At 35.7% G+C, this 11622-nt stretch overlaps 1 protein-coding gene across 1 annotated transcript; it reads left to right on the forward strand.

Moving 5' to 3' along the window:
• Positions 1–8328: 8328 nt before the first annotated feature.
• LOC136776160 (protein FAM200A-like) lies at positions 8329–10356 on the forward strand. Its single transcript, XM_066731536.1, has one exon. The coding sequence runs from the start codon at positions 8329–8331 to the stop codon at positions 10354–10356; it is 2028 nt and encodes a 675-aa protein (XP_066587633.1).
• The last annotated feature ends 1266 nt before the right edge of the window (positions 10357–11622 follow it).

Here is an 11622-nt window from a genome sequence, read left to right on the forward strand (position 1 = left end):
ATTATTTTATGTTTTTAAAATAGTAGATTCTTAAATTTTGAGCAACGTAGAGTTATTTAGTTTTAAATGCAACGTCAATTTGCTCTTATATAATTTTTAAAATCATTACATCGCAGGTACGATGATACGTTACTGTAACGTTAAATACCGATTTAAACATAAATTATAAAAGATTTTACCTTGATAAAACGTCAAATGATAACGGTAATGAAACTATTTACGCATATTAATATATAACGGTTTAACATGCTTCTCAGATGAACTGAAATATGTAAGTCTTAAAGTCATGTGGCCATGGAAAAAGTATCCTTCGTTACTGCTACGTTTATAATTAGATTAAATTTGAATTTTTTTATTAAACGTCGAAATATAACTATGATGGAACTATCTAAGGTTTCTAGTTTATAACTGTTTAAAATTGTTGATAAGGAAATTAAAATTTATAATCTTTACATAGCTGTTCATTTATTATAATTATAAAATAATTTTATATCAGCGATTATGTGAAATATTGTAAAATTTGTTTATTAATTATAAATATAATTATTATAAAGCAATATTAACTGTTGTTAAAAAATTAAGGCTATTTTACGATCACCAATCTTATTCAAGATTACGTCGCCGTCGTCTATGAATTGTTACAAATTTATGGACTTACATCATAATTAAATTAAACTTAATAATTGTTATATATATATATATATTAATAGCAATCGGCGTTTAAGTAATGTAACGTTGCGTTCCCGCAGCGTTACAATAGCTGCCATCTAGCGCTTTGCTAATCTCAAGCGCTAGATAGGCGGGCCGTGTGTAACTAGGAAGTTATCAACCGATGCGTTATTGATCAAGGATCGATAACTTGTCGGCTTCCTAGTGTCGCGCGATGGTTGTAGCGGGGCAGCGGCGGGACAGGCACAGGGCCTTACCTGTTCCCGCGAACTGCCCCGACACACGTAGTTTGGAGGTCTTGAATGACACGTCGAGTACCTGTATAGTGCCCCGCCGCATAGTGGGAAGAAAACGGTATTTTTGGACAGAAATCTGCCTACAAACCAAATCTCAACCGATTTAAGTATTTTTTCTAAATTGCACGCGAATATATCTAGTTTTTGGTCTTACTGCAAAAAAATTAATAACTTTTACTATAGCCTGGAAATAGTTGCTTCAATCCTATAAAGATATAAAACGTGTAGACTACATAGATACATTTTTTTTGTAAATTGAATAATTTATACTTTTTCATAATTCTATTAGTACATGAAAACATGTGTGCACATATGCATATACTAATAGAATTATGAAAAATTATAAATGATTCAATTAAAAAAAAATATGTATCCATGTACTCTAAACGTTTTATATCTTTATAGGATTGAAGCAACTATTTCCAGGCTATAGTAAAAGTTATTAATTTTTTTGCAGTAAGACCAAAAACTAGATATATTCGCGTGCAAATTAAAAAAAAATACTTAAATCGGTTGAGATTTGGTTTGTAGGCAGATTTTTGTCCAAAAATACCGTTTTCTTCCCACTGTGCACCGCCGAGAGAATTGTGTGACCCCGCTGACAGCCGCCATAGGAATTTATAAGCCAAGTGTAGTGACTGTCAGGGAGCCGTGAAAACATACAGGACGACGGGACACCCTAGCCCTGCGGGCAATCGACTAAGGGCCGCCAGGAGAGAGAGGAGAGAGATAAAAATATAGCCAGCCCTTTGGCAGCTGAGATAAGGGTGAATATTCGTTTCGTTGAAAAGTCCTGTGACGTCACAGAGTGTGCTAGGGCTTTAGGGCTCGTAGCACCGATCGGTCTTATAGGGAACCGCTGGCCCTGTTCACCTGTCACGGATAAGCGGGCAAACTAGCGGAGTGGTCATTCCGTCGGGCCTAAAACGAGAATCATACTGTAGAGACGCGAATTAAACGAGTGTTCGCGATTACATAGTTCCGTTGGGAGTTTGACAGTTGCCGTGATCGTTCCCTTAAGTCGGTTCAAGGCCGCGGACTTAGTTCAATTTCGGTGAGGACTCGCGACCTTAGGTGCCGAACCAAAACAATCCGGGTCGTGGTTGTGTTAGAGTACGCGGGAACTTAGTGAGTGAGAATAACCGTCGATTGACGAGCACGTGCGGGGATAGGGACTCGTCAGCTTAGCGTCGCGTAGTAGTTATGTCCGGAATCCGCCGGTGGCGGGCGGAGTACCGCGCGACTCGGTAGGGACAGCCGCGAACGCCGACTAGTGGCTCGAGCACGAGGCTAGCTACTACGTCATCGGGGCTTCAGCCGCGTTCGCACAACTTAGGCCGCGCTCACATTTAGGACTTCGCGTTAGCACACTTATACCATGTAACGAGAACCTTGTATCATATCGAGTACAGAGCTTATAATAAAGGAAGTTTAACCAGAATTGAGGAATTATAATTATTAGCACCCCATCCCCTAGATTCGCGTACGAGGGTTAGAGCCCCCTCTGTATAAATAAATATTCGTGTATTGTTACTATTACATCGAAGGCGCCCGGGTCTTGTAGGAAGTCGCCTATTGGGACACGAACGCGATCGGTGAGGGATCACTCCTCCCTCCCCTTCTATTCTATTCCCCCTGGATAGACAGTAGCGTCACAGTAATTTTAAATGACACATGAAATATACATTATTAAATAAATTTGAGAGCTACAACGTACTATTTATATTAAATGGTTTAAAGGGGAAATGGCATATCCATCAGCAAAAGGTAACATCACACATTTCCGCAAAACATCTTGGAATGAGTATCTATTATCTCTTGATGGCTAGGTTTACCGTAATAGATATGCAATTTCGAAGAGGGAATTGGATAATTATATAAGTCTTGTAAATTATAGTAAAAAGTTCATCTTTAAGAGTATAATGGTTATCTTTGAACATAATGCTTTTGATTATGAATGGAGTATTATTTGATTTAAGAAAACAACAATCCGGTTGTGTATCGTTGAAATAGAAAAGCCTAGAGTTTCCAATTGTAAACACTGATAAGAATGAACGTTTTGATTTTCATCATATTTAACATTAAATTTCTTAAATTGTGTGCTATTAAATTATTTTTAATTCTGACATTTATACCAGTAAACAATCCTCTTTCATAAATTTTTTAGGAAATTTGTTGTAACAGCTTATTTGCCGAATTAACTGTTTTCTTCAAAAATTGAAGGTATATTCGAAAGGGAAAAAAGTGAAATAATTATTGTTCCATAACGAGAAACGTCATCGCATAAGTGCAAAAGGCTATGCACATTATAAATGACAAAATTCTTTCCGTAATATAATGTGCTGATTTATCAAAAAAATTTTTTTAAAATCATTTGCGTAACCAAAAAATTTATATAATTAATACTCACTGGACAATATAAAGATAGCGCAATGGAACAATAATAATGTTTGTACATTGGAGAATATAAAATATCATGAAATATTACCAGACCTATATGCAATAAAAATAATCGTAATTCCGTACATTTCCACTTTTTTAATTCAGTTATAAATCTTTGCTTCCTAGGAAAATAATGGGTTAGAAAATATCGAATACTTTGTATTTTATTACTAAAGTTTTCCATTGATTTGTAGTCTAATTTAGAAAAAGATTTGTTTCCTATAAATAAGTATTTTAACATAAGTTTTGTAACTCCTAGAAACACCAGATGTATAGAGTCTATCGGAAACTGAGTAATTATTTTAAGAACCAGATCTAAAAGAGGGGATCTGTCTTTAATATAAGTAAATTCTCTATATTTTTAAAATCGCTATCTTCTGTTTTTTAAATATTTGTATCTTTACTAACAAAATAAATTTTATGGTTTTCATATTTTCCGACAATGTTACACTTTTCACAAACAATTTTACTTGGTGTGTCCCACTGTCTGCTTTAAGTAGCTTCTTGCAGGCGCATCACAAATGAAACAATCGATTTTTACTTTAAAATGTATGTTATTGTATAATATTCATGATATTTTAAACAATTTAACTTCATTAATGAATTTTTCAAATATTCTTGAATAGAATCAGGTTTTCCACAGCCACAATATAAAGCAATGCAAGTAGACAAGCTATGCCGATTCTAGCCCCCCCCCCCCCCACTCCTATCCACTCGGATCAGTCTGATTGCGAGGTAGTGGGGGGAGTCAAGAAATGCTAAATGGTGGTAAGGGAAATTGGAGCTTTTACGTGAGCTCGTAGCAAGTAGTGGCGAGAGGATTGCGGGGGGTGCGTGAGGATAATGGCAGCCTTTTGACGTCACACCTCCACTCGTCTGACGTCAGGTCCCAGTCGGTAAAAGCAGTTTCCTAGATGATAAAACAGATTCTCCCTGCGTTGATTTTTTCGCTCGCGTAACCTTGAATCTATGCAGCATGTTACTGCCCCCCCTCCCCTCGCTGAATCCGCTTTACCCTAAATGTAACTGAGTATGTTACTTTTTTCCATAGCTCAGCAATTTTAAAACTAATATACAGGGTTTTCACGTAAGGCGACCCAGCTCGAAAAGAGAACTTAGAGCGCATGGTGGGGGCAGATGCATCTAATTGGCCGCAGTTGGAGAGAGAGTGAGAGAGTAAGAGAAAGAGGACAAGAGTTGACCAAAGATGACTGGTGTGAGCGGGGAAGGGAGGGGCAGCGATACGCTAGGCGTATAGTATACCAATGTATAGCTCTTTCCTTCTCCAATTATTCTTTCTCTCTTGATCATCGAGCGGGTTAGGGATGGGACAGCAATACGCTAGGCGTATCGTCTAGTAAAGGATAGCTATATCCTTCTCCACGTTATTCCTTCTCTCTCCCTCCGCGGCCAATTAGATGTGTTACGTACTGGGTAGTCGTGGCCGCCTATCGGTCGAGTTTCGGCCAGTGTTGCCAGAAAGTAGACCGTCGGTCTACAGAATTTCCCCCTCCACTTACGACCACAATTGCAGGCTCGTTTGCGTGAGCCATCCCCGCTTCTACCGCTGCTCGATGGTCACGAGCACAAGCGAAGCGTCCATACATGTGTCGTCTAGCTTCGCTCGCTCTCGGCTATCCTCGGATTAAAAAGAGAGCGGAGATACTTTCTCGGACCTCTCTGTCTTTCTCGCTGTTAGCCGTCTAGCAGAAGATTCGAGGCAAAATCTTTCCGCTTCGCTTTGCCGAAAATCTACGAATCTTCGATATTATTTACATTTGCAGGACAATGCCTTTATTCATGTTTTTCAGTATATTTATTTATAAGCATTGACTTATTTAAATTAATAATAAATTAAGGAAATGCGTATTTGATATATAATAATTATTTTAACTACAAATTCTTCGTTATATTTCGTTTATTTCCGTAAGATCTGCATTTCTTTAATTTATTATTGATTTTTGTGAATCAATGGCCATTAAAAAAAAATTTAATCATAAAAAAAAAAAAAAAAAGCACCGAGCGGGAATCGAACCCGGACCCACGAATTGCCACGCGGTTACCTTACCGCCTGAGCCACGAGACTTCTTCGATGTATTATAAACAGAAAGTCTTCATACAGACTTGAAATACCGTATAAATAAACGATCAACTGACAGCTTTATTCATTATTATTCTGTCATAATGGAATAAAAATTGAAGAATAACTATATGTTGAATTATTTTCAAAAGTTTTTGCAATAGCCAAGAACGAAGATAAATAATCAACGCTCGTAGCATTGGCATATTATGAGTGCGATAAGGAGCGGCTATCGGACTTCTCTCTCTCTCTCTCTCAGTCGCATCTTTGTTTTGCTTCTTCCTTTAGGGGAAAGCACGTTCGTTTATTACCAAAACAATTCTTACCTCAGAAATATTATGTTCTGTAATGTATTTATATGTACATATAGATCAATACGTATTATGTACATAGGCAACGTTAAAATTAAGTATTAATTTCCCTAAACATAAGACTCTCTATTAAAATCTTTTACTAAATAAGCTTGAGAATCATATATTGAAATATAAGTAAAATTACAGTACTTATTTTCATTGCGAGCTATTTATTCCCGAACAGCTATTCGGCGCTCGCAATGTAAACATACACGAGCGACAGATTGGAAGCGATTAATCAAAACAAAGAATTTTTATGACTATCTAGATCTATGCAGTATTTAAAGGATTACATATACTTATTTCTATATATATGTAATAATTATACATAATATGGAAAGACTTTTCTCTCTGTTCAAGGAAGAGCTAATCCAAACAGCGTGCGAGAGAGAGAGACCGCTGCTTAGTGCGCGGGAAAAGGACAGCGTGATAAACACGCAGTGTTTATTACCTGAAGCAAAAATTAAAGGCCGTTGAACCCAGACAATATAGGCCAAGTCGAACAGCTGATCTCTGAAATAGATCGAAGAATTAAGAACCTTCATTTTATTAAAGTGATTTCGCGAGTAATAGAAGATAAATCGTCTTTTAATTTATCCATTGCTCCGAATATACAGCAACTCCTACACCGCACTCACTCCTCGAACGATGTTTCTGCTCTTCCTTCCTCTCCTACCAATCATCTTCGGACACACCTGTATGGAAGAATCCTAACATTTTCGGGGCTATTTGCTTATACCTTAAGTGAAGACTTATTATAATTGATTATGTGCGGGAATTTGGTATTATGATGTGTGTTTGAAGGAGGAATCGACGCTAAGTAAAGATGAACTACAATAATTTCATTTTATATTTTTATTTAATAAAAGTTATAATTCTTATAAACTACAGTGTTGCCACCAAACCCCTCCCTATTCCCCCTTCCACCTCTTCCTCTTCCTCCTACTTCTCTTCCTCTCACACCTCCTCCTCTCCCTCCTCCTTCCCTCACGCCTCCTCCTCTACCTCCACGGCTAAGGTGGGCCCAATGGCGGCGTGCCTTTCCGCCTTCTGTTCCTTTGACTGTAATATAATTCAAAATTTGTTAATATTATATGTAATGGGAATGAAATGTTTTTTCAAAAAGGAATGTATAATATTAGTTAATAATGAAATATTACCACGAGGGAGTGGCCTTTACACCACTGCTCCTAAAGCAGCAGAAGGGCCCGAAGGCTGGCGCTGTTGTTGTTGCTGCTGCTGCTGCTGTTGCTGCCGCTGCAGTTGCAACTGCTGCCGTTGCTGCTGTGGTTGCTGCTATTGTTGCTGCTGTTGCATCCACATTTGTTGATGCAGCAGCTGTTGTTGCTGCTGTTTGACCAGCGCTTGGATGGTTCCTTCTAAGGAATCCAAGCGCTGGTCATAATAATGCAGCACTGCTGCATCGGCTGCTGCTGCATTTCGAGAACGACCGCCTGTATAAATATAAGAAAAAAAATGAATTAACATTAAGTACAATGTTATATATATTATGAAATATTTCAAATAGTAATGAAAGTGTACTTGCTTCGTTCGTGTTGCTCTTCGTGAGACATTCTGAAAAGAAACGAAAAACTAAAATTTAATAAAAGAAGTTAGATCGGTGAACTGAATTATTTATTTATAGGGTGTGTCATTCATTACAATTAATTTGACAAGCATAGATAAAATAATTAAATGTTATAATACAAATGATATATTTGATCATTACAAATACCTTTCTGTAAATGAATTTGAAATTATCGAATTTTAATCATTAGAACAGTCGATGAATTTCTCTAAGAAAGTTTGGCGGATAGAAGAAGGTCATGAAATTTATTTACTTGTCACAATAATAATATTAATTAACTATTAATAACTAATAAAAATTAAGATTTTATAGGTACTCTAAGAAGTATCCATTAACAAATAACTTTTTATCTATGCTCTCAAATTCATGAATTTAATATTTTCAAAATTAAGAAACTACTTACTGTACGAACTGCCTGAGAAGTCGATCCATTGTAACTGATCGATTATTAAGTATGGCTTTCGGACTATGTGGATATGATACAGTTTCTCAATGTTTAGGTTTACTGTCGAAATGTAGCTACTGTATACTTGTCAGCCGTAGATGTAAACAATCACATAAATTTGAAGAAAATATCTATAGATTCGTTCAGTCGGTTTAAATCGCTGATATTTAAACGACTTAAAATTTCGAGGTGATAAAAGTAGTGAAGATTAAAGTGAATTTTCGGTGTTTATTTTGTGTCCCAAAAACAATTTATTAAATAAAATTGTTTATTGTTCGGTGCATAATTGTTGAAAAGCAGTTATTTACAACGCCGAAGGGTGACTTCCTTACTGACAGCAGGAAATTTGGATTAAAAAATCTTCAATTATGAGTACTGAAATATTATTATATTACGTTGTAATATACAAAAAATTTGGTATTTAAAAACTAACAGTACAATCAAAATCGGGAAAAATGGATTCAAATGATAATCCAAAAAAAATGAAAGCAATGTTTCGCAATGATTGGCTGGACTATGATCCTTCTTGGAAAGTGTGGTTGCAAAAAGCACAAAATGATGATTCCAAATTTTATTGTCTTGCGTGTGACAAAGAATATGTAGGTGGTTTATCACAAGTCAAAAGGCATGCTTCGCGTCAACTACATTTAAATAATGTGAAACGTCTGGAAAAGCCTGAAGACTTTGATGCAGAGTCTCCTACTTGTTCAACAGATGAACAATTTAATTTCAATGATAGGGTAAAATCAGCGGAAATAAAAGTAGCAGCTTTTTTTGCTGAACATAATCTTTCCTTCTTATACAGTGCAGAGTTATTGAAATTGTTTCAAGATATAGGTAAAGAGCCAAATGTTTTGCAATCTATGTCCCTTGGTAGAACCAAAGCTACTAAGATTGTGAATAACGTTCTGTGCACTTATGAAACAAAACGAATAGCTGATAATTTAAAAAATAATAAATTTTCTGTGTTTGTAGATGAAACTACAGATATAACAAATGAAAAGAAAATGACATTGCTTACACGATATGTGGACAGAAAATCGTTATGCGTTCAAATAGATTTATTGCAGTTAATTAATTTAGATGCAAGTGATTGTTCTGCAGATAAACTATTTACCGCATTCAGTGATGAATTAATTCGTCATGAAATACCATTTTCACAGATTACTGGATTGAGCTGTGATAATGCTTCGGTAATGATCGGAAAGCATGAATCTTTTCAAACGAAGCTATTGCAAAAATGTCCACAATTAATAACAATGCCTTGCATTTGTCACTCCTGTGCACTGGCAGCTTCTCATGCTTGTAAAACTATACCACTACCCCTAGATAACTTTATTAAAAAACTAGTATCTTTCATCAATTTGAGTAGCAAAAGAACTGCTATATTTGATGATTTACAGATAGCATTGGAAAATGACAGCAAAAAATTATTGAAATACGCTGAAACTAGATGGCTTTCGCGCCATAATTGCATAAAGCGTATATTAGAACTGTGGTCATCATTACATCAATTTCTATTAGAACAAATGGCTGATAAAGTAAATCAAGCAGAGGAGCTTCTTGTCATAATGCAAAATAGCGAGACAAAAGCATATTTATTATTTCTGGAACCTGTACTAGAGAGATTTAATTCTTTCAATGCTTCTTTCCAAGCTAAAGAAACAAAAATCCAATTGTTACATGAATCATCGATTAACTTTCTGATGTTTTTTGCAAATAAATTTTTAAAACCAGCAATATTGCAAAAAGATATATTTTTACCAAATTTGCATAATATTGATTTTTCAAAAAAATCTAATCAACTTGACCTTACGGAAATAGACGTAGGTTCAGAATGTGCACATTTTTTGGAAAATGAAATAATGGATTCGAAACTCACAGTGGAACATGCAGAAATAATTAGACAAAATTGTTTATGTTTCTTAACAAAAGCAAGTGAAGAAATCCGCAAAAGGTTTCCCCTATGTAATAAATTTTTAGAAAATTTAAATATTCTAAAGGCAAATATAGCACTATTTCATGATGATCGAGAAAAGAGTGGTGTTACATTATTACATATATGCCGTCAACTAGGTACTTTCGATGAACGTTCTATTGCGAAAGAATGGATATATCTTTATCGCAAAGAAAGTTCAGAAGTTAGAAGTTATTGGTCGAAATTACCCTTTGATGAAATGTGGATAGCAATATGTTCGGAAAAAGATAATAATGACGAATTGAAATATCCACAATTGCGATCATTGTTATGTTTGGTGAGATCTCTTCCTCACTCAAATGCAGAAGCAGAGAGATGCTTCTCAATAATACCTGATTGCAAAAGAAGCAACCGAAATAAAATTGGTGCTGACACTTTAAATGCAATATGCGTTTTAAAATACGCACTTAGGTGTAGAAATGAAACACCTCTCACAATGAACATCACAAAGGGTCACATTGATTTAATGAAAAGTAATAATTTTACTCCTCTACACCAGAAATGAAAAAGAAAAAGATACATTTACAAGCTGCTTCAGATGTGCATAATGAAGAAATGGATGAGGATGAAGAGAACATATAAAAAAGAATGAAATAAACTGTAAAGTCTGCTATGAGCGACTACTCTGCAAAGCTGAAATATGTATAGAGTCATTAGAGTCTGCTTTGAGCGACTGCTTTGCAGAGCAAAAATAGATAAAGTCTCCTATGAGCGACTACTCTGCAAAGCTGAAATATGTATAGAGTCATTAGAGTCTGCTTTGAGCGACTACTTTGCAGAGCAAAAATATATAAAGTCTGTTATGAGCGACTACTCTGCAAAGCTTAATTATGTAGAGTCTGCTTTGAGCGACTACTTTGCAGAGCTAAAAAATGTAGCATTCACACAGGGGTTTTTAGTGGGTAAACATTCGGAATAGCCGAATGGAGTCCCATATAACCCTATAAGTTCACAGGGTATGCATAAAGCATTTTCCCTTTAAAAAAAAATAGCCCCGAAAATGTTAGGATTCTTCCATACAGGTGTGTCCGAAGGTGATTCGTAGGAGAGGAAGGAAGAGCAGAAACATCGTTCGAGGAGTGAGTGCGGTGTAGGAGTTGCTGTATATTCGGAGCAATGGATAAATTAAAAGACGATTTATCTTCTATTACTCGCGAAATCACTTTAATAAAATGAAGGTTCTTAATTCTTCGATCTATTTCAGAGATCAGCTGTTCGACTTGGCCTATATTGTCTGGGTTCAACGGCCTTTAATTTTTGCTTCAGGTAATAAACACTGCGTGTTTATCACGCTGTCCTTTTCCCGCGCAATAAGCAGCGGACTCTCTCTCGCACGCTGTTTGGATTAGCTCTTCCTTGCACAGAGAGAAAAGTCTTTCCATATTATGTATAATTATTACATATATATAGAAATAAGTATATGTAATCCTTTAAATACTGCATAGATCTAGATAGTCATAAAAACTCTTTGTTTTGATTAATCGCTTCCAATCTGTCGCTCGTGTATGTTTACATTGCGAGCGCCGAATAGCTGTTCGGGAATAAAAAGCTCGCAATGAAAATAAGTACTGTAATTTTACTTATATTTCAATATATGATTCTCAAGATTATTTAGTAAAAGATTTTAATAGAGAGTCTTATGTTTAGAGAAATTAATAATTAACTTTAACGTTGCCTATGTACATAATACGTATTGATCTATATGTACATATAAATACATTACAGAACATAATATTTCTGAGGTAAGAATTGTTTTGGTAATAAACGCACG

Source organism: Prorops nasuta, unplaced genomic scaffold (assembly GCF_024137725.1).
Source record: "Prorops nasuta isolate Cenicafe-Biocafe unplaced genomic scaffold, Cenicafe_Pnas_1.2 PNAS00009, whole genome shotgun sequence".
Taxonomy (NCBI): Eukaryota; Metazoa; Arthropoda; class Insecta; order Hymenoptera; family Bethylidae; genus Prorops; species Prorops nasuta.

What these genes read in the sequence shown, in the direction of transcription:
- LOC136776160 (XM_066731536.1), top strand. Translation starts at nt 8,329, where the DNA reads ATGGATTCAAATGATAATCCAAAAAAAATGAAAGCAATGTTTCGCAAT.